This window comes from Euprymna scolopes, chromosome 18 (assembly GCF_053919585.1).
Source record: "Euprymna scolopes isolate OS-2025 chromosome 18, ASM5391958v1, whole genome shotgun sequence".
Lineage (NCBI taxonomy): Eukaryota > Metazoa > Mollusca > Cephalopoda > Sepiida > Sepiolidae > Euprymna > Euprymna scolopes.
In genome coordinates this window covers 80,826,500-80,850,739 of record NC_136499.1, presented here as the reverse complement: position 1 = coordinate 80,850,739, position 24,240 = coordinate 80,826,500, and the positions used below count along the sequence as shown (strand labels likewise).

The 24,240-nt window shown below is 37.0% G+C and overlaps 1 protein-coding gene across 8 annotated transcripts in view; it reads right to left on the bottom strand.

The window, feature by feature from the left end:
* The window catches only part of LOC145297666 (uncharacterized), a 1,332,115-nt gene that overhangs the window by 1,197,856 nt on the left and 110,019 nt on the right, over window positions 1–24,240 (bottom strand). For all 8 annotated transcript variants that reach the window (XM_080143840.1, XM_080143841.1, XM_080143838.1 and 5 more), the window contains exons 3-4: window positions 21,007–21,198; window positions 1,098–1,226 (exon numbers count right to left, since the gene is read on the bottom strand). In XM_080143840.1, coding sequence (XP_079999966.1) covers window positions 1,098–1,226; window positions 21,007–21,198 — 321 coding nt within the window. The remainder of the gene's footprint in view (window positions 1–1,097; window positions 1,227–21,006; window positions 21,199–24,240) is intronic.

Sequence of the window (24,240 nt, the reverse complement as noted above, 5' to 3'; positions counted from 1 at the left end):
ATGTTACCCAAACTGGGTAGCATGCGACAAATTAAGTTTATGTAACACATTTTTATTACAATAAATAAACCTTTTGAAATGCAACATTACGATTTCCATAAAATAACAAAAAAATTCAAGTAATTGTCTTCAAATACACCTTAAGCTTTTATTTATCTGGATTTCTCATTGACCTTTTTGGATAGTGCTATCTTCTTACATAATATTTATTCAAACTTGCATTTTCTTCTTTTTTTTCATACTGTTTTTTTTTTAATGATACACTTTCGTTACTGTTGTGAAGGAACATAACTGGCTATACACCGGTTACAAACTGTATATATATATTGGACTGTTTGGCAGACAGCGGCAGACAGCGGCAGACAAGCAGTCGCAGTAAGACGGATAGTCTTACGTGTTGATTATCAGACTTTCTTCCCCATACTTGTTACTATGTACTTCTATTTACCTTAGGCGAGCAGCCTTACGTTTCTGTATTATAAATAAACCCCATTACACATACCACTCGGTGTAACTCACGTTTGTCTTTATTTCCTAAGTATTTAGGAATATAACAGTTACATTGCATACGGTTGTTGCAGCAACAAATGTTTATTCTGCCTTACATTCACATTTTCTATTTACTGGCCTCTCACAACAACTTTGTTTTGACATTTCTTCTTTTTAAAAGCAACTATGCAGTTCCTGATTTAGATACAACTCCATAACAAACAAAAGAAAAATTAACTCAGTCTAGAAGGATTTATCCTTTGAAACATACCAGAATGATTAATTAATGTATGTTTAAACATTTCTTTATTTTTGCCAGTGTTTCAATTCTTAACTAAACAACATAATCACAATAACATATAATCACTAATGAACGAGTATCGGTGGAAGAGATGAAATCCTTGCAATAGAATTTGAACACTTAGATCAGTCTATGCTTATAACCACGCCACCACACAAAAATTAAATACACATTATTATTCTGTTTTTTTTTTGTTTTTTTTTCTGACAAATTTATTTTTTTCTGACAAATCTTATTTTCATTAAGTTCAGAAATCATTATCACGGCAATATTTTTTTGAATTGGATCAAATAGTATTTTTACTTACCAGTTGGAGAAGTACACCTTCCTTATACTCAACCATTTCAATATGAACTGCATATGCATCTTCAACAGTTGGTGCCGTGATGTTGATGAGTATTTCAAATTCATCACCTTCCTGAAAATGCACTGCTCCCTGTGAATAAACCAGGATTTATTTAATATAACTAAAAATGTTAACTAAATGCAGTACTGATTAACTAGGATATTCAAATTTATTATACTAAATCTGAATTGATCAACATTTTCTTTCGTAATGCCTTTATATATATATATATATATATATATATAAACTTTAATACACAGTTAAATAACGCTGAGCCTGGTCAGTACCAGATAGGTAACCATTAGGTAGGCTAGTCACCGTATGTACCACACTGAGTCATAGAAATTTCCAGGTTGGTATCTGAGGGTGCATTAATTCATTGGGAGAGATGCACCCCCAGTCTTTGTTAAGATATGCATCTAGGAAAAGGTAACTCTGATATAAAAATCTGTGGTCTACCGACTACTCTACTGCACCGATAAAGGTTAGCAGTAATAGCCAAAAGTATGGTTAATTCTACACAAAGCTTCACCACTATAAACAAATCATCCGTGTGGATTTTCAAGCGACTTAGTTGTGGTGGAAGCTCATATGTCGAAATTGAAGAGAGAGTCCATAATAATTTAATAACAAAATACATACTAAAATTTACATTAGTACTGGGCAGGTCGATTTTGGAACCCCGGTGAGGCAATGGTGATGATAGTTGGGGTTCGACATAGAAAATACCTACACGAAATATTTTTCTCAAAATCGTTATCTTTGCTTGAGGAAATGACTTTAAAAGTTAAAAAATTGAAATGATTAAAAGTTTTTCGGTGAATTGTCAAGAACGTCCCATCGTCAAAACAATCCGTACTGTTAAGAAAATAGAATCATTATTTAGAATAATTTTTAAACTACATTTTTAAATAAAATGAGTGAGGATAATGAATTAATAAAATAAATATTAAGTGTAAAAGCAAAATTATGTTTTTTAAATAATAATAACCAAAGTTCGCTTTTTTCATTTCAGGAACTTTTTTTGGGTGGAAACATTTTAGATTTCACCGTCGCAAAACACGCTCGTTATTGATATTGAAAATTAACGTTTGTTTATTATTTAATTTGAAAACGTTACGATTTTAGCTTAATCATTTCGAAAGGAAAAACGAAAAAGACTTGTTTAAAATATATATTATTATATTTCAAGTGTCTGCAGTGAATTTAAACATATTCGTTTTATCTTTTTTAATTTGTTTTTCTATTAGGTTGACACAAAAACAATGTCATTTTTTGACGTTCAAATGAACGTGAAAAGCATTATTTTTGCACCAACCTAATATTTCACATCAAATTCTATTTGAAATTTTTATTAAAATATGGTAATACTCCAGTTTTATATTAAAACAACAAAAAATACAAAATATAGTCCATACACTTTTATTCTACACATTCTTTACGAAACATAACCACGTAAATTTTCAAGTTTTTCTACTTAATAAAAATTACTTTGCAGAAAATTAGTGTCAAATTTTAATTTATTTTATTTTTAGGGAGTAATTGTTTTTAAGCAGTGTTTTTCTTCTAAAATTATAGTTTTAAAATCAGATAACCCACAAAGATTAATACAAGTAAATAAGGAAACTCCTTCAAAGGTTTTTCGTTATGTGTGCATTTATGTTATTGTGCTAAAATAACTTTGTTATTTAGAAAGCCATTCTTAATATGGGAAGGAGGTTGTATTTGTAACTATTCTGTACTTTCACCAAAAAATTTAATAAACAAAAATTTCATAAAAATTAAATTTAACTTGAAAATACTATTAAAAAGTAGCATAGTAACATAGATGCGAAACCACTGGTTTTTCAAACTCTAAACACTAAATATTCGTTTAAAATGGCACAGCTACAGCAAGAATGAATCTCTTTATGGATAAATTCATGTTAACGAAGGCGGAGCTAAAAATGTCTAAACTAAACACTATTATGCCTCTGATTTGAGTTGATCCTCTCTCTTCAATACATCTAATTCAACTTTACAAAGTGATATATCCTGCGGTGGGTGGCCGTAATAAAAGGATATTCAAGAAAGGTATTCCACCAGGGAATTTTTGAGTATGCTGTTGGCATTTCTTGTGGAGAAGTTAACTTAGAAAATTGGGCCCTTGAATCAAGGAAGCCACAAGATTAATGTGTTTATGGACTAGAGTTGTCTATCCTCAATCACTATGATAAATTAAACATTTTGGTAAAATTTATCATCCAAGTGTATGCAGTTAGTTGGTTTGAGATTAAAATCGACAATATTTTTTTTTAACCAACAACAGTATATTTTAATATGATTCAGAGAACAAAACAGTTAACTGAAATCCAAATTACTGTTTTAAACAGTTCAAAATATAGTGCTTTTGCACTACTTCCGGAAAATATAATATCGATTATAAACTCAGATATATTAGATGTGAGAGAAGCGGGCATTCAAACGATTTTGTCCATTAGGTAGATAAATATTTATCCATTAAATTTTATTAGCTTTCTTAATTTACCCAAACAATAGTTAGTTTTATTCATATTACATCGCAAAAATATTTAAAAAAAAAAAAAAAAGTATTTTCAAATAATTTTGTTTCTTTTTGTGTTGTTTTTTCCAGAAATAGTGAACAACTAAAAAAAAAAAAAAAAACGAAAAGATTACTGCTATCAGTTTTGCAACCACACACGGGTCAAATTTGATTGATTTTTCTCAAAAAGTTGTATATGGGCAGGAAGCAAGACATAGACACATTATTACAAAGTCATTGTGCAAGCAAATTAGACCTTCATTTTCCTTGAAAGGAAATTATACAGAAAAATTTAGTTCTATTATAACAGTTTATATTATTGCGTTTAATAAAAATAATAAAAATACATGGTTCTGTAACTTGTATCAAGTTGTTATATTGTGTAATACATCTTCGCATATCTTAATAAATTAGCTTTTTTTTTTTACAATTTTTGTTAATCAATGCAGTAAAAGTTGAGATATTTTGTTAGGTGTGATTCATAATTAAAATTATAATTCATGTATATACTTTTCTTTCAATGTATTTCATATAAATATATCAATTTTAATTGAATATTTTATAAAAATAGTGAAATTTTAAAGTCAGTGTTGTGAAAAATGCTATGAAAATGAAGGATTTTTCAGCATTTTTCTACGCGATTTTTAAAATTAAATGCTCAATTTTATGTTCAAGATAGGAATCTAATTTTTGGTATATATTCTTATCACATCAAATCCCAACTATCATCACCAGTGCCATGTGGATTTTCTGAAAAAAGTTGCAAATCGACCTGCCCTACTGGGATATACTTATGTTTGGCTGAAAGTCATATTTAACTGAATTTCTCTCTCTCTCTCTTTCTCTCTCTTAGCTTTCTGTGCATTTTTTCACCTCTTCTTACTTCACATTGATTCAATCACTTGCTAATATTAATGTCTCTGTGAGTATTTAGAGAAAAAGAGATTCTCTTGTGTCTTAACAAGTAAATTAGATGGCAAAATAATTAATAATAATAATGATATTTTTCAAGAGAAATGTTGTAGCAGATATATCAGAGTTTATGGATTTTCAAATCAAATCAAAGGAGAATAGTGTTGGACTAATACGCGAAATATAGAAGTACATGTACCATATGAGAAAAAGACAAGGAAAAAGATCAGTGAATAAAACTGTGACTGTCATAATATCTGCCGGTATTGAAAAAGGACACAATTGAAAGTTATATCTGGTGAAGAAACTGGTTATTATTGTTTTGATTTTACAGAAAGATCATAAGGTAAAGAGAAAGTTTATCCCTACTAAAAAACCATTAAAATTCATAAAGATGCAGAAGCAGTATCTATTCCAGTTATAAGAATTAAGAAATAAATGATCTTAAGATAAAAACTGCAGGATCCTCAGACATTGTTATAAAAAATGTTAAAGACTGCAGGTTAAACTGAGATTGAAAGGATCACCGATCATTAGTCAAATCAGATCATGGAAAAGGTTATTCCAAAAGACTAAGGACTTATTAAAAACTGCAAATTGTTACAAGGGTAAAGGGGTAACTTTAGTAATTACAGTGGTTTAAATTTGGTAGATCAAGTCCTGAAAATGATTGCAAGAATGATTGGACAGAAAATCAATCAAGTAAGCATAGATGAAATGCACTCTGGTTTAATGGCTGGGCAAAGTACCACTGGTGCTATATTTTTTATTTTTTTTTACATAGGCATCACCACTTATCAAGGCCAAGAGGCCACTCGAGGATAAGGGTTAAAGAGTGTACAGTAGAAATTGGACAATATAGTAATCGTTAGTAATGGAAATTCGGTAAATTATTTAACTTATATGAAATGGCTCATCAAAAAGTTATTTACGTTAGACTTGAAGACAACCATATTGTAGTCAGCTGGAAAGCAGGAAAACGGAAGACAATTCCATAGGCGTGCAGTTCTAAGAAAGAAGCTTTGCTCATGAAATCTACGTTTAGGTTTAGGCACAGATAAAGAGTGGGGCAAATTAGTGATAGTATTTTCTGCTAGACGGGTGTTTCTTGTGAAAGTTTGGCGAGGGGGGGACCATAGATTGGAGCTCAGCCGAGCACTTGCCATGAAAATAATGATAAAGCAGAGACAAACTCGCAACATCTCTTCTGTGAGAAAGAGGTTGCAGGAAAGAGAAAAGGACATCCCCTACGAGGCTACAAAGTCTATTTTGAACTCTATCAAGGCAGGATAAGTCCTTTCTAGCAGCTCCTGCCCAAATGTGGCAACAGTATTCCATCCTTGGATGTATCTGGGTCTTATATAGATAGAGAATTGCAACAGCAGTGAGATATCTACTGGATCGATAGAAGAATCCCACCATTTTTCCAATGGCCTTGGCAACGGATTTAATGTATGTGTTTCATTTAAGATCAGGAGTAAAGCCCAGAAGCTTGTCAAAACATGAGGCCTCCCCAAGATGAGAGCCATTCATTTCAATTGATGCCAGATAGGGATCAGAGCGTTAATGATGTAAAGATAAAAGCTTGGTTTTGGATGCATTAAAAGTAACAAGTTACCTCTGTTATGTTACGAAGCGTATGGTGACAAGCAAAAAGAATAGACAACACAGGATTAAGATTTGAACGAACTCAACAATTTATTTTCTAATAAATAACACAGAATAATAACGAGCTGTCCTTGGGGTGAAGATGGCAGATTGTTGTTAGTTGTTGTTATTGTGGTTATAAGGCACGACGAAACCTTCGTTTGTAATAGTAGTAGCAGCAGTGCTGGTCTGGTTATAATCGTGTGTCAATAGCGATAGTTGTTGTTGTTAGAGGGCGCGACGAAGCCTTCGTTGGTAATGGTAGTAGCAGCAGTGCTGGTTATAATCGTGTGTCAATAGCGATAGTTGTTGTTGATAGAAGGCGCGACGTAGCCTTCGTTGGTAATGGTAGTAGCAGCAGTGCTGGTTATAATCGTGTGTCAATAGCGATAGTTGTTGTTGTTAGAAGGCGCGACGAAGCCTTCGTTGGTAATGGTAGTAGCAGCAGTGCTGGTTATAATCGTGTGTCAATAGCGATAGTTGTTGTTGTTAGAAGGCGCGACGAAGCCTTCGTTGGTAATGGTAGTAGCAGCAGTGCTGGTTATAATCGTGTGTCAATAGCGATAGTTGTTGTTGTTAGAAGGCGCGCCGAAGCCTTCGTTGTAGTAGTAGTAGCATTGGTCGCGACAGCCGTAGCGTTGTGGTGATGGCGAGGCTGGTGGTCCTTCTGCTGTCTTTTCCTTGGCTTCGCTAAATATAGCAAGCACGCGGACGTAGTTGTAGACAAACGGTTAGTGATGAAGAAATTGCCTCCATGTCGAGAAAACTGTGTTTCTTTTGGGTTGTTGTTTTCGCTACGGTGTGTAAGGCATCTAAGCGTTTTGCCCGTAATTTTGTGGAGGTAACCATGATCATGTGCCTCGACTTTGGTGCCATGGTAGCGATCGTAGCGTGAATCCCTACGTAGTCAGTTTCTCCTCAAAGCGGTCAGGAATCATGAAACTTGAGTGGTGGTCGTCACGGTGACACGTGGCAGACAGTATGACGGCGTCCCCAAGTCAAAACGAGATCTAAATCATAACATCATAACAGCTCCCCCAGATCTCATTTTGGCTTGAATTGTCCAGTGCGGTAATAGTTGCATGTGTGAATGGAATCAACCCATGATGAAATCCTTAAACCGTTTAGGAAGCTGGCCTCGTGTTGACCGATTCCGAATCAGGTCCGATCTGTATCCGGACGGTAGTCGAGGGGTTTCTACGTATATGGGGTCCTGCAACGCTCTGTGTGCCCCTGCCTTGGGTGGAAGCGTTGTCTCTTCGGTAGATTGACGAGTTGGGTAGGGTAGAGGAGGTAGATTGGGGGACAAATGTTTTGGACGTGGTATTAATCGGCGGACATGTGCCCGGTGAACCCATTCACTCTGGCCATCATCATTTTTTATCTGGATCACCATGCTGTTGGTCTTGGCCACTTCGAAGGTACCGATCCATGGTAGGTGAGATGCGTGAGCAATAGCTGATTGAGGCCGGTGGATTAGTACCTTGTCACCGACTTGTATTGGTTCCTTATTCATGTCCTTGTCTAAATTTGGGTCTTGGGCGTGGTCAGCTTCATTGTTGGCCAGCGCGACGTGTCGATGAACTTGTCTTAACAGGGCATTGACCTGCATGCCGTAAGCCGTGGGGCTGGGGTTTGTGATACTGTTGTCGGGTAATCTTGGCAAACCAATGTTGGGCTGCCGACCAGTGATTATATAGTGTGGTGACGCTCCAGTGGCACTGTTGATGGTAGCATTCATTGATGAGATGACGGATTCGAGGACGTCGGTCCACTCACAGTCTCTATCTTCGCACAGCATGTATATGGCGTTTTTCATCGTGCGATGCTGTCGTTCAATGTTACCTGAGCTTTGTGGTCGCCAGGCACAATGTAATTCCTGCGTGATTGATGTGAGTTGGCAAAAGATCCTGTATACCTCCCCCGTGAAGTGGGTTCCGCGATCGGATGAAACAATGCGTGGTATTTCCCGGTGTCGAAGGAAGAAACTGTAAATTCCACGGGCAGCATCGATCGCACGATCTCTGGAACACGGCACAGCCGTAAGGTGTCTACTGAAACTGTCCAGCATGGTTAGGATGTAGCGTTTCCCCTTTGAAATTGGCATCGTGACGAAATCAATGTAGATGATTTCGAACGGTCTTTCTCCACGTTTGCAGTGCCCGGTGGGCCAGACCTTACGTTTGCCATAGTTACCCTTCCGCTTGGCACATGTTTCGCAGGAGTTGACATACGTCCTGATGTCATGGTCCTTGCATTCCCACCAGTAGCCGGATAGATGCTCGCGCATGCGGGCGATACCTGAATGATTGATGCAGTCATGGGCCTGATGCAGGTACTTGGGACGGAGTTTGTATGGTACGACCAGTTTTGGGGAATGATTGTTGTCCCTAATCATCAAGACAGATGTGCCGGGCTCCAGGTAGAACTGGTGGATGTATTTGTTGAGTATGGGGGCCCGATGATCATCGGGGTCGATGTTACAGTTTTTGCTGGAGTTATTCGTCTGGAGGGTTTTGATGATTCTCGACAGTGTGTTGTCTGTGCATTGCTCAGCAGCGATATTGATATGGTCACAATTGTATTTTGTGGGGATGGTCGATGAAGAGTGATAGGCAAAGAACGCATCCACAATATTCTTGTGGTGGCGGGTGTTCTGAGGTGTGTGTGCTTCGGGGATGAGCATTGATCCATCAATTTCGTCCATACACCAGGATGGGATGTAAATACGTAGGTCCGAACCCTGGATTCGGAATGTTTTGCCTGCAGGGTTGGCGTCAGCTGGTGTGTTATTTTTTCTTTGGCCATGACTTCTGCTGAGCATGTCGGCCCAGACATTGGATTCGCCCTCCACAAATTCCAGGACGAATTTATAGCATGCGATCTCTTCCTGCCATCTGCGGATTTTGGCATTGTTGAATACCCGCTGATCCAGATAGGTTAGTGATCTGTGGTCGGTGAAGATGACGAAGGGGCGGCTGTGTAGGAAGTAGTCGAATTTTGCTATGGCCCACTTTATTGCGTATGCCTCGCATTCAGTTGTGGACCAGTTTTGTTCCGTGGTGTTAAATATGTGTGAAGCGACTGCTATGATCTTCTTCTTTCCCCTGTCATCTTCTTGCATTAGGATGGCCCCACATGCGGTGTCACTCGCATCAGTGGTGAGCGTGAAGAGTTGATCAAAATCAGGGAATGAAATGACAGGAGGCGAGGACAGTCGTTTCTTTATCTTATTAAAGGCCTTGTCCGCCTGCTCAGTCCATGCAAATGGTTTGCCAGCCCTATTCAGTTCATGGATGGGGGTCATGATGCTGGAAAATGTGTCCGACCTGATTTGTTCCTGTACCCGTGTCTCCAGGAATTGCCGTATCCACACTAAACGACCTATGAGGCCTTGCAGTTCCTTTTTTGTTGTTGGAGGCTTCATTTCCATGATGGCGCGGACGTATTCGGGGTCGGCCTTGAAACCCTTGCTATTTACGATGCGACCGAGGAATTTTGCTTCGTTCGCGAGGAAGGTACATTTATCCGGATTCAATTTTAGTCCAAATTTACGTAGGGCGGTGAATAGTTGCTCCAGTGCCAGTATGTATCCTTCAAATGTTTTGGCGTGGACTAGGTTGTCGTCAATGTACGAGGATATGTTGGTGCGAGATGTAACAGTGGCCAAGGCTTCAGCTATGCAGCGGGAGAAGATTTGTCCGGCAGATGTGAGACCAAAGGCGAGTCGTGTGTATTGGTAGCATTTGCCCTTCCATGTGAATGCAGTTTTGTGTCGATCACGCTCGTCGATAGCGATCTGCCAATAGCCACTGCGAAGATCAAGGGATGCAAAATATTTATTTCCTTCGCCGATTCTGTGGAACAGGTGGTCAATCGTAGGTATGGGGTAGGGGTCGAGATCGACTAGGACCTTGTTGAGTGTTGCTTTGAAGTTGGCAACTACCCGGATTGCCCCGTTCTTCTTGCGAACGGCAAATACAGGGCTATTAAAACCCTTGGGGTCCTTGCATGGTTCGATGATCTCTCTGGCGGCCATGTGCATGATTTCAGCATCGACGTCAGCCTCGAGAGCCTGGGCGATTGGGTGTTGCTTCTGACAGCGGGATTGGCCATTGGTTGGTATTCGAACTGGTCTGATGAAGGTACCCTTTTCTCCCTTTTCGGTACCCATGATGTCGGCGAAGCGGATGATTAAGTCTGCTGTGGCCTCCAGTTCGTCGCGGTTTGGATGGTTGGGCAATGCCACACCCACATTACTCTGTAGCCAGTGTAGTTTTTCATTTAGTGTCTTGGGGCTGGGCTGTGTGAGTCTAGTGGAATGATCGATGGTGTGGGCTCCAAATGTGGTATCATCAGCTGGTATCTTCTGTGTAAGAGCTGGTAGTATTGCTGCCGTGTGAGTTATCGGAGTGGACGCGAGCGTGCGTCTGAATTCGATCGTTGATTTTTGGTGGTCGATTGTGTAGGAGTCTAGTGTGCTGTGACCAAGGATGCTTTGGCCGATCAGGATTGGAGATATAGCGGATGTTATCAGCATGTTGATCCCGTCGAACCTGGGTGAATCGTGGTTGCCGATGGCGATGCCACAATTAAGTTCGCCAAGGATATGGATGCTGCCGTTTATGCCTCTCACATGCACGTTGGATGGTGTTATTTGACGTCTGACCTCTTCAGGTATTCGAGACACTGGCATAATGCAAGTGGAGCAGCCTGAGTCCAACATAGATATGTCCGAGAACGTAGCTCCCTCGATCATGAAATGTGTGTTGACGAAAGGTGACTTCTGCGCCGAGTGTTGATGAAAGTTAAATATGTGATGGTGAGTCTGTTGGACCACGGGGTGAGCCATCACATCTCGCCTGGTCCGTATTGAAAATCCTCGGCCATGGTAGTGGGGAGAGTATCTTCCGGTGGCATATCCTTGTCGTCTGTTGCGATATATGCCTGGGCACGAGGTGGGTGCCAGTATCGACAGTTGCGTCCATGGAAGCATGCATAGCCTTTCATGTAGTTTTGGCAGATCTCAGCATCCTGATTGTGTTCATCATCCCTGCGCATCTGAAAATGGCCGCGAGTGCCAGTGGGTTTGGTGTTGCGCAGTGTTGTGGTATCTTTCCTTGCCTGTGGGCAGAGAGTTTGCCTGTTCACATTGTGTTCAGTTCGCCTGGTCCTTTGATCAGATCGTTGTGGCCTGTTTGCGTAGTACGCGATGGGACTATCATTGATTTCATCGTCCGTTTTGACACCACAGTCAGTGTACCGCTGTACATCACTAGCTATCCCACCCGCCGTATAATGCTTATCCATTGTTTTGACGATGTGTGGGTATAAGCTCGGTGTCCAGGCTTTCACCTTCTCACTCATTAACATTGCACCCATGAGAGAGAAGACAGTATCTGCAGGTATTTCCCGTGAGTGGTCCGACTTAAATTTTGCCTCTCTAATCGTGTTTTCCAGTCGGCCGGCGAAATCTGTCAATCTCTCCCCATCTCGACGCTGCAAATCCCAAGCCCGGCTGAGGTGCTGGAAGTTTGTCATTTGGCTGCCGTGGGTCGTTATGAGGTATGCTTTGAGTTGCTCGAAGGTAGATGTGTCGTGTTGGGAGTCCGTCATTTGCTGGAATATCCCTTCGTTCAGAAGCTGTTTGCAGATTCTGACAAACTCTTTTTCGATACTAGGGTGTGTACTGATTTCCGGCTTGACATGTATCATGTATGTTTTGTTTACATCCGTGATGAAGCGGTTAACATCGTTCCCGGGGTTGAACTTTTTTATGTCCTTTACCGAATCGTGTATGGCCTGTAATCTGATCATCAGATTGTAGTCGTTATTATCGGCTTTGGGCGTGTCGTTTAAGGTGGTCGATTTGAGGGTGGAGAGCATAATCTCTAGGTCCGCTTTTATTTCGAGGATAAGGGCCTCGTCTGGTCGTGATGTACTCGATTTTAGCTGGAGGAGTGCCGATTTCTGGTCTCTGATAAAACTGAGAAGTTCGTTACGGGTGCACCCTGAGTAGTCCATTCTACCTGTCGCACGCTTCTGACACCAGTTGTTATGTTACGAAGCGTATGGTGACAAGCAAAAAGAATAGACAACACAGGATTAAGATTTGAACGAACTCAACAATTTATTTTCTAATAAATAACACAGAATAATAACGAGCTGTCCTTGGGGTGAAGATGGCAGATTGTTGTTAGTTGTTGTTATTGTGGTTATAAGGCACGACGAAACCTTCGTTCGTAATAGTAGTAGCAGCAGTGCTGGTCTGGTTATAATCGTGTGTCAATAGCGATAGTTGTTGTTGTTAGAGGGCGCGACGAAGCCTTCGTTGGTAATGGTAGTAGCAGCAGTGCTGGTTATAATCGTGTGTCAATAGCGATAGTTGTTGTTGTTAGAAGGCGCGACGAAACCTTCGTTGGTAATGGTAGTAGCAGCAGTGCTGGTTATAATCGTGTGTCAATAGCGATAGTTGTTGTTGTTAGAAGGCGCGACGAAGCCTTCGTTGGTAATGGTAGTAGCAGCAGTGCTGGTTATAATCGTGTGTCAATAGCGATAGTTGTTGTTGTTAGAAGGCGCGACGAAGCCTTCGTTGGTAATGGTAGTAGCAGCAGTGCTGGTTATAATCGTGTGTCAATAGCGATAGTTGTTGTTGTTAGAAGGCGCGACGAAGCCTTCGTTGGTAATGGTAGTAGCAGCAGTGCTGGTTATAATCGTGTGTCAATAGCGATAGTTGTTGTTGTTAGAAGGCGCGCCGAAGCCTTCGTTGTAGTAGTAGTAGCATTGGTCGCGACAGCCGTAGCGTTGTGGTGATGGCGAGGCTGGTGGTCCTTCTGCTGTCTTTTCCTTGGCTTCGCTAAATATAGCAAGCACGCGGACGTAGTTGTAGACAAACGGTTAGTGATGAAGAAATTGCCTCCATGTCGAGAAAACTGTGTTTCTTTTGGGTTGTTGTTTTCGCTACGGTGTGTAAGGCATCTAAGCGTTTTGCCCGTAATTTTGTGGAGGTAACCATGATCATGTGCCTCGACTTTGGTGCCATGGTAGCGATCGTAGCGTGAATCCCTACGTAGTCAGTTTCTCCTCAAAGCGGTCAGGAATCATGAAACTTGAGTGGTGGTCGTCACGGTGACACGTGGCAGACAGTATGACGGCGTCCCCAAGTCAAAACGAGATCTAAATCATAACATCATAACACCTCTTTCCCCATTGAACCACTTGCTTAAGATCAGAGGAGAGAGAATTAGAGAGAACTTGGTTGTTTACGGTCTTAGGTGTGCTACCATAGATAGTAGTGTCATCAGCATAAATGTCTATGAATGATGTAAGGATGTGATTTGGGAGATCATTAATGTAGATCAGGAAGAGAGTTGGGCCCAGGATTGACCCCCTGAGGAACTCCAGCATTAATACTGAGAGCTTCTAATTTCTGCCCATCAACCACTACTCTTATGAACCTATCAGAGAGAAATGATTTAATAATTGAGAAGACTTTTCCAGCTATGCCATAGCTAGAGATCTTGTGAAGTAAACCTTTATGCCATACTCTATCAAAGGCCTTTGATATGTCAAGAGCAATTGCCCTAGAAAGGTAGCTTCCGCCGAGAGATTTGCTAATCCTATGAGATATAACTGTAAGCAAATCTGCTGTAGATCTAGCAGAAGGGAAACCATATTGTGTGTCACTAAGAAGGTTATTTTTGCTGAGATGGTTGACTACTTCTCTGTTTAACACAGATTCCAGCAACTTACTCATGACACACAGGAGACTTATTGGCCTGTACTGAGAGGGAGATGACCAATCACCTGAATTCTTAAATACAGGGCATACTGATGAGATTTTCCAGGTTGATAGGAAGGAATTCTCCTTAAGACAACGTTTAAACAGTTTTGTAAGGCTGGGTGCTACTTCTGGTTGAAGTCTTGAGTACTATAATTGGAATACTGTCAGGGCCGATTGCTTTACTGGAATCAAGGTTTTTGATTAGCTTGGCAACATCACGTACAGATATTTGTATATCACATAGCGTGTTTTCTGATACAGGAGGAAATACTGGAGGTTGGTAGCCTTGGTCGCAAAGGGTAGATTTAGCTACAAAGTTCTTGGCAAAGAGTTTGGCTTTGTCTGATGCTGACGAGATTACCTCAGGTCCATTGATGATAGTCTGGATAGAGCACACTTTTCTGTTCAGGATTCTGTTTGCTATTTGCCAAAACTGGTGGGAAGCAAGCCGCTGCTCAGCTACTTTGGATTTGACGGACTGAGCATATACCTCTCTTGCGTTCTGTATTACTTTTTTTACAGTGGTTGCTGGCAGTCCTGAAAGAGGCTTTAGTCTCAATACGTCTATTACATTGAAAGCAGTGAAAAAAGTGATTTCTGTGTGCAATGGCAGCAGCACATTCTGGAGAGAACCACAGCTGGCTGTTAGGTTTTTGCTGGAATTTTTTTGAGGATATGAAATGGTCTATACCTACAAATAACCATTCCGTCAGGTCTGATACTAGAGAGTACACATCCTTTTTAAACATGGAACACAGAGGTAGATCTGATATAAATGTACAGAAGCTATGCCAGTCAGATACAACAGAGTGGTCGGAAGATCCAAGTGGAGACAGAACGGAAGCTGAACATAGTTCGGGGCAAATTGTAAGAAAATGGTCTAGGAGACTTGCATACTCGCCGTCAGTATCGGGCACACGGGTGGGTTTGTGAAATCATGACAGAACCTCCCCTCATCATCGGGCTTGTTTGAGTGAGTTAACCATTCCACATTGTGAACATTAAAGTCTCCACAGACATGAATATTAGCTGAAGGATAGTCTGAGACAAATGCAACAGAAGTATCTTTATTAAAAAAAAAACTGTATTTTATTATGGGAGTTGGGTGCAATTTAGGGGTGTACAGAAGAAGTGCAGTTGAATTGTTCGTATGTTGAGAGAAAATAACCAGTTTATTTGCAAGAAGCATAAGATAATGAAGATGAAAACTCAGATATGAACAACATATATCTGGATAGCAAAGCTATTAATGTTGCACACAAATGTTGTTATCTGGAGCAGGTGCGAGTCTGATTTCAAGAGTTAGGAGTGAATAGAGTAAGTCTAAGGAATTTCTGCTATTACAGATCAGCAGAGAATTACCATTATTGGCCAAGGAAAGAGTTCATTAGCTATGTATACGCTGTGTAAAGATGTACGGAAATGAAACATAGTTGAAGACATGCAGAGAAACTTGTTTATTATACTCAGCAATATTGTGGTAATTCCTATTCCAGACGAAAAACTTTTTATTTTCTCATCTAATATTCATTTTTCTTAATAATTGAGAATCTGGATGGAATTTATGCTTGTAACATTAAATGAGAATATATGCAGTTTATCAGGTGGCTGTGCCCTTATAATAAGTAGAAATGCTAAAACAAGAATGAAAAAATCTGTAAGATAAACATTAAAATGAGAAGTGTAACAGTGTAAAAAAAAAAAAAAAAAAAAATCACACAATTTTCATGTTTTAGTCAAAGAATTATCAAAAAGAAAACTCAGTATATTATTATTCATCCTATAATGATTGAGACTGGGATTAAAGCCAATGTGAAATATGTAAAAATAAATAATTTAAAACTGCCAATTGTTTATGAAAAAAAACAAAACAAAAACAAAATTGTTCTGTCAGAAACTTACCCTACTGACACAAGTGGAGGCCAATTGTTTGTATATGTCTTCGTGAACATGCTAACGTAGAGATGTGATAGTGAATAAGGCTAAAACTTTAAACATCAGTCAAAATAAGGTAGTGGATTCCTTGTTTCCAGCAGAAAAGGAGATGGTATAAAAGAAGTGGGGTTGGTTGAGGAGGAGTAAGTTTCTAGGACTAGTGAAGATAAAAACTTTGTTGGGAAACAGAAAGCTGGAGTGTGTGAAGGAGAGAAAGTAAGAGTGTGTCAAAATAGAGAAGGAAAAGTCTGTAAAAGAAAGAGAGGAAAAGTGTGTGAAGGAGAGAGAGGGGGGAATTGTGTGTGTGAGAGAGAGAAAAATTGTGTGAGAATGAGTGTGAAAAAGTGTGTGTGTGAGAGAAAGAAAGAGGAGTAGTAGGTGAAAGAAAAAAAAGTCTGACAGAAAAACGAGAGAAAATGTGAGAGATAAAAAGAGCAAAAACATGAGAGAGTGATGAGAGATATATGAGAGAAGCAAACACATTGAGAGAAAAGATTGAAAAAGAGAAAGAAATTGAGTGAGAGAAAGTGATTAAGAGATGAGAGATGAAAGGGAGATATGAGAGGGGGACACATGTGAGAGGGGGAAGGGTGCAAAGGATATGAGAGAGAAAAAAGCGAAAGAAATAAAGTGTTTTCTCATATACAATTCATTTCTTAATTTTCCTCAGCCTCTTGTTTTATGTATCATTGAACTGTTCCTCTTGTTGCAGTTTTGTTGCTGGTAATCAATCTATGCATAATTGCATAGAATTAAAAGACTAGAAAATGTAAAATACAATCTTCAATACCTACAAATCCTTTTTCTCTTCTTTTCATTTTTATTTAGAAATATGTCAACATTATTTTGAGATTGTATCCTCAATGTTCAGTCATCAATTTTTTGTTTCTTTGATCCACATTATGGAGTTCTTCTTTACTTGAATCTGTTCTAGCTCCAGACATTTTGTCAATAAATATATTCTAGAGATTTTTTATAAACTGGAGTTTATGAAAAATCTCTAGAATTTCACTAATAGTACGGCCATGGTTTTTATTCTTTCTATTAGCTTTATTGAGATTTTTTTCTCAGGTATTCTTTTTTATTATCTCTTTCAGCTTTGATTGTTTGATAGTGTAGACTCCAGAATGGCCAGATGTCTATAACTATTGCTTTGTTAAGTGTTCCGGTTCTTGATTCAGTTGCCATACTTTTTGTTTTGAGTTTTCCATCATCACATGAAGTGCACATTTTTCTTTCCTATATTTCATTCCTGACTAAATATTCTGCTTGGGCTTATTACTGTTTGTGGTCAGAAGCTTAGAAAAACAGAAGTCTTACTGTGGGTGTGCAACAAGTGAGTTCAGGCCAAGAAAAGGAAAAACAAAGATGGCAGCCAGCATTTTATTATGTGCATTCTTGCATAATCTCTTGTGCGCATGAAGCTGGAAACTACAAAACGAGCGTCATCTTTTGGTGCTGGGGAGATTTCAGATCTGGCAGGAGAGAAGGTGCAACGGGAGTGGAGATTCTACTTTCTCGGATTTATTCCCTTTTGTGAGTTTCAGGACCTTATAAAACGAAGGGTGGATGTACCTGGGGACCCTCCCTTCACAACGGGGCTCTAGCTGAGACAGGGAGTCATGCCCCTCTTCCACCATTTTCAGGTCCGGGATCGTCCCCCTTGCTGTCTATTATTCTCCAGAGGGCTTTTGTTCGGGCCCTCTTAGCCCTTCCTCACAAATTTTGTTACTAGGAAGGCGTCTGGGAAGTTTCTGGGGTTGTCAACATCTTTACCCTGGACCTGAGTTATCAGAGGTATAATTATGGCCCTTTGGCGAGATGTGATGTCTGCCGCTGCATATTTGGTCTCGTGGTAGGAAGGGGAGCTTACAAGTCTTTTTCATTCTTAGCTTCTGACCACACTGTTCATGGCTATTTTTTTTTGTTGGTTTTAGCTTATTACTTTACTTGCTTGTTATATATATATATATATATATATATATATATATATATATATATGTGTGTGTGTCATTTAATGCAGGCATTCTAGTAAAAAAAAAAATGTGCTTCAAGTTCTTAATCTCTTTAAATATTTATGTCTTCTTTGATTGTCTTACAGCATAATCAACCCTTCAAAGAGTACAAAAATTATCCCTTCTGTGAGATAGTTGTAAACACTAGCTTCTTTTAAATCATCAAATATTTTATGTGGATTCATCTAGAGGTACCTGCCTCATGCTTGTTTCTTTGTAATATATCTGTTGAATCTGTTCTAGCTCCAGACATTTTGTCAATATATATCATTTAAGCCTCCTGGCATGTTATCAAATTGGAGCTGTTTTCTTTGTGTGTCTTATATAAAGTCTTAATAATATCACTTGTTCATTTTCGATAATTGTAGTAGGATCAGCATACTTTTCTTCTTTCTGTTCTTTATTATATCAAATTTATTGCTGATGTAAGATTTCCACATTTCTTGCCATGTATTTGATATTAGTTAATTGTTGCTTTTAAATCTGTGGCGGGAATTTTCTACTTTGTAGGCTTCAATTCTGCTTCTTTTTTTTCTGTTGGGTCGGCTCTGTGGTTTGAATGTACACCAATATGGCTAAGTACTCAGTAAAAGACCCCTTCCTTGTTGTTGGTGTTTATTTCAATTCTTAATGGATTATTTGTTTTCTATATTGCAGTGTAGTTAGTACTGACTTGCTGCCTGTAAAAATTACAGGTTTCTTTTTTTTTTTTCCAATGGTTTTGATTAAATCATATTATTTCTAAATTTTCTTTGGTATGTAACTGGGTGATTTTTGTTTTTAAGTATTTAACTAGGTCAAGTATTATTGTTGGTTATTGTTTTGCAAGCAAAGACGGATATTTCAATGACAGATTTGTGAATTATTGATACATTTAATTTTGCCTCATCTTTAACCTGTTCAACTCGCATCATACCCCACAAATGTTACATAAAAATCCATCTTTCAGCCACAATACAACTTTTTATTTGAAAACAAGAAGAAAGCATCAAGCTATATATCTATATAAAGTGAAAATGTGTGTGTGTGTACACTTCCTTACCAAATATTTGACATAAGGGGTACTGAAATTTGGGAAAACTTTTTTAATCGGTTTTCGGCTAATAATTTGGCTGTTAAGGAGTCAAAGTTCAACGATTTGACCTTTGAGAACTTTTGGGTCTAAACACTTGAAATTTTAGATGTAGGTTCTTTGGACATGGATCTAACTTAATAATTTGAGCCCAAAACAATAATGGTAAATGGTAAGGGGTCATAATTGGGGGCAAAGTTAAAAACAAATTGACCTCTACGGTCTCTACCAAATTACTCAGCCAATTTTTGGGATAAACATTTGAAATTTTACATAAAGAGTATTCAGACATAGGGCAAGCTTTTTAAATCAATTTTTGGGCGATAATTTAGCTGCCAAGTGGTCTAGGTTGAAAGAGTTGACTTTTGCCGACTCTATCAACTCCTCTGCCAATTTTAGGTTTAAACACTTGAAATTTTAGAAGTAGGTTACCTAGACATGAGTCAAACTTTTTAATATATATATATATATATATATATATATGCACATAAAGTTATGAACAGTAAATAGGGTCTGAGCAAAGCCGGGCTGAACTGCTAGCAGATTATATATATATATATATATATATATATATATATATATATATATATATTATAGCTTCATTGTCCCTTTTTTGTTTCCAACAGATTCGTATGCAACATTTCTGGGACATGATACCAATACAATACAGTACTACAAGATTTCATCATTTTCTTTTAATTGTTTTCAAAGTCCTTCCCTTCTAGAATAACATGGTAAAAGTTGCCTCCACATTTTTTGCCCTATTAATAATCTATGTAAATAATGAGCTGCATATTGTTAAATAGTTGATTATATAACAGTTGCTGGGTGCAGATATGTGTTAGTCCAGTTTTTATACATAACTGATTCTCATCCAAAAATTATTTCTCCTCTTTTATTTGTATCTTTACTACCATACAACTTGTTGAAGCTATTAAAATCTTTCATCAATACGAATGATCTAGTTGTTGAATCTGTCTTGTCTAGTTTTTTGTTAATAGTCAACCGTAAATATTTTTAAGAAATAGACTAGCTTATAGTTTATTTTCAAAGTAGAAATATTACAAAGAGAAAGGATTATAAAGAATACCACTTTGATGTTCAATTTTAACAAAAAAATTACAAAGATGATGCGTCCACGTAAATTTCCACATCCAATGTTATACTGTCTAAGAAAATATTTGGGCATATGTTTAACAAAATTATTATTAGTTATATTTACTGATTTGATGAAAATGTTATCATAAGTTAAATACAACTAAAATGGCAAATATTTTCTTTGGCAATTTCGAAATGTGTAGAGTGTAAATTTAACATGAGTAGCATAACTTTATTAAAAAGTGGATGACTTACATTCCTGATGACTTACATTCCTGATCACAAAAACGTTTTACAATTGGTTGAAGCAAAGGAAAAAAGTAGAAAATTTCAATATCAGATGTTTTTTTGTGATCTTATTTTACTATGAAACAATCAAAAAGTAATGTGAAAGTTCTGAGGAAAATGTCTTGGAAGCAAACAAGCAGAAACTTATTCAAAGTGTGTTTGTTGTGTCCCCATTCTGTCCTATATATATAAGTATAGATGTGAGCATTTCATGTAAACCAAATCATTAAATAATTCTTCTTGAATTTTTTAATGATTTTAAAAGATGACGGTAGGGTTTTAGTAGACATGTCAGAAAATTAATATACATGGTGATTGTTGCAGGAAGCTAGAATTTATTTTAATTCTTTTTATGAAATCAATTTCTGTATATCTATCCATATTTTAGCTGAGGGTATCTTTATTTATATTCAGTTGAATATAAAGTTGTCCTCAGCTAAAATATGTGTGAAATTAGTTCTTATTGGGAAACACATCATTCAACAAATGTCTGTCCAATTGTTTACAGAACAAAAAGAATATTCTTATACATGTGAATATATTTTCTTTTGCAGAAAGAAAAGCTAGTGTAGATTTACCTTATAGTTGCTTCGGATGACCATGGGAATCGGAATATCTTTCCTCATTGAATTAGGGAGATCCCTAATAATTTGAAGATGGGAAGCAGGTTCATGTGCCTCCACTAGCCATACACAGAAGGACACCACCAATACAAAAATAAGTGAATTCTTCAAAGACATTCTCGGGATGGACAGCATAGAATTAATCATCTGTAAATTGAAAAAAGAAAGACAAATACAATTTGTTTTGTATTTTTTATGGAAATTGTTTCTTCTTTGACTCATTTTGAAATCCTATTTTGATTATGAAATTAATTCAGGTAAAAAAATAAAAATTCAATTTGGTGAGGAAATCACATGTCAAACATATTACGTAATATATTCAGGTAAAATGCAAGCACAAATAAACTAGTAGAATATAGAAGAAAATGTGTTGGAGAGTTCAAAAGGTCAGATGACTATGAATCAAAAGTGTGAGAACGAAAGTGAGATACAAGAAAAGGGGAGTGGCATCATAGGAAAAAGAAAAGTGTAAAGAGAGATTTGGAAAAGTGATCAATGATGACATGCACATTCAATACAAGTTAGCAAATATATAAATTTAAAACTTTGCACTTTGTTAACTCTCTCTCTCTCTCTCTCTCTCTCTCTCTCTCTCTCTCTCTCTCTCTCTCTCTCACATCCATGACATGGAACTTGTTTAAATCATTGATGTGTTTTTATAATTATTTAGATTTTTATCGATAATTTATCTTATAAAAATGAAATCAAAGAAAATTAAGGAGTAAAAATAAAGTTAAACAAAGATAAATTATTAAAAATTCAATCAATTAAGAATAAAAATTATTAAATTAATAAGAAATTTATAGAAAACCTAAGGAGCAAAAGTAAAGATTAATATAGATAATTTAAGATTGTTTAAAAGCTATAAATATTTTAATATTATGCTATAAAGTTAAAATAGACATAGATTTAATGAAATAAAATACATTAGTAAAATAATAATGACATAATAAAATTTATAATATGCTCCATAGATAAAAAAAATATACACCTAAAATATATACACCTATGCAAATTCATGTATAGTCAGTAATATACTAACAATTTTACAACATTAAAGTTACTACCAAAGCGCTGAGAGAGTGACAGAAAAGAAGGAATAAAAATCAAAATAAAATAAAATGACAAAAATAAAATAATAAAAATAAAAGAAAAGGGTGATAAAATAATGAATAAATAAATAAAAACTAAATAAAAAATATATTCTTTTAGCAGAGATAACTGAAGATAAAATATAAAATACAAGATACATTAAAAATATACAATATCAAATGACATTAAGTATTTAAAATATTAAGCATAGAAAGAATAAAGCAATGCAAATTTAGTAGGTCTTTACATATTATATGATCTTACTAAAGATATTGAAGAAAAAACTATAGGTGCTTATAGGGACAACAAGCCTCGTGTACCTACCAAAATCAGAAATGGGACATACCAAACAACAGACGTAATTGCTAATATATACGGGTCTTCAATTACTGACCATCTTATAAAAAACCTGTCGTGTGCAGCGAATTTTAGCATGAATTCTTTTTCAATCCTGAGTCGTGCTCACTCATTATTTCATTTAAAGATCTTGGAGACCGTTCACGTTCGGTTGAGAAGGCTTTTTCTCTGTAAACAGAAGGAATGCCTCTTAAGTTTGAGTATGATTAGTCTCTAGGATCTTTGAGTAATACAGCGTTGCTGTATTTAAACGATTTCCACATTTTTCCATACATAACGTAATACAATGTGATTTTATTTGTACATATTTTCAATTCCCATTCGTGTTTTTTTTTCTCCAAAACAAATCCCTCGATACAGCTTTGATAAAGCGAGGGCGAAACCGATCAGCTGACCCACCTATTTTTTTTTCTCTTCACCCCGCTAACTTTATTTTAAACGTTTTTAATCATGAATTTAAGTCTTCCCTTCATGATTTCATTATATAAATTCTATACCCATCAAAGAATCATAATATTATATATGTGTATATATATATATATATATATATATATATATATATATATATATATATATATATAAAGCTGAATGTGTGTGTGTTTGTGTGTGTGTCTGGTCACGAATAGGCTCCTATATGGTTGACTGTTTTAAAAACTGATTACATATAATGATAGAAGATGTATCAGGACACAGGAATGGGTATGTTTGATCTGGCAGAACGGTGGTTCATTAAAATTGTGGGGTCTGCGTTTGCGCCTGGTCCACAAAGTATGGAAATAAAAAATTAAAAAAAAAAAAACGTTTACAAGTGTTTTTGATATAGATATAACTAAGAATACTTTGATAAGTATGTTTTAACTTAAATAGGGATGGTATAATAAAATTGTGGGGTCTGCGTTCACGCCTGGCCTCCATGGAATGGAAATAGCACAAACTTTAATAAAGACGTTTCATATCTATCTGTGTAAGTATACTTTGATAATTATGTTTCCGTTTGAAGAAATATGGTATAATAAAATTATGGGGTGTTCGTTCGCGCCTGACCTCCATAGAATGGAAATATGTCACAAAGTTTAACAAGGTTTTTTAATATAGATCCACAGAATATTGTGATAAGTGTTTTAGTGTGAACAGGTATGGTATGATAAATTATGGGGTTTATCTATTTTATTTTTACTTACATCATATTTTGCTTTGGTTTTGATACCCCAAAATTCGAAGCTATCTCTTTGCAACCCCCCCTTTTCATAACCTATCATCTATAAATATAAAAGCGAAAATGTATGTATGTTTGTAGGTGTGTTCGCTTTTTCTGTATGTCTACAAAAGGCTTTTTTCAGAGAAGCAGTCGGTCGGTTCACAACTTTTTATATCACATATAAATCGTAATATCTCACAGTTAACAACGAAGCTCGCCTGTCTATTTAATTTGCTCGATTTCGGGAAGATAAATATTCAACATTTGTCGCTCGCCGCATGTGGGCTAATCTTTTTCCTATAACATCTTGGGAAGCGTCCCCGCAGTAAATGATACTATCCCGCAGTCAAAAATGACCTCATTAACTCCTAAAAACGGCCCCAGCCAAATCCAAGTAATTAAATAAATTCAAACATGTTTCCGTTAGCATCTCGCGGTGGGGCAATCGTTAACAGTGCACGTTTTTTTTTATCCACACTTTAATTTACAACTTTGGTTCGAGTTGGATCCTTACCTACCAAAACAATTTTTTAACCCCACCC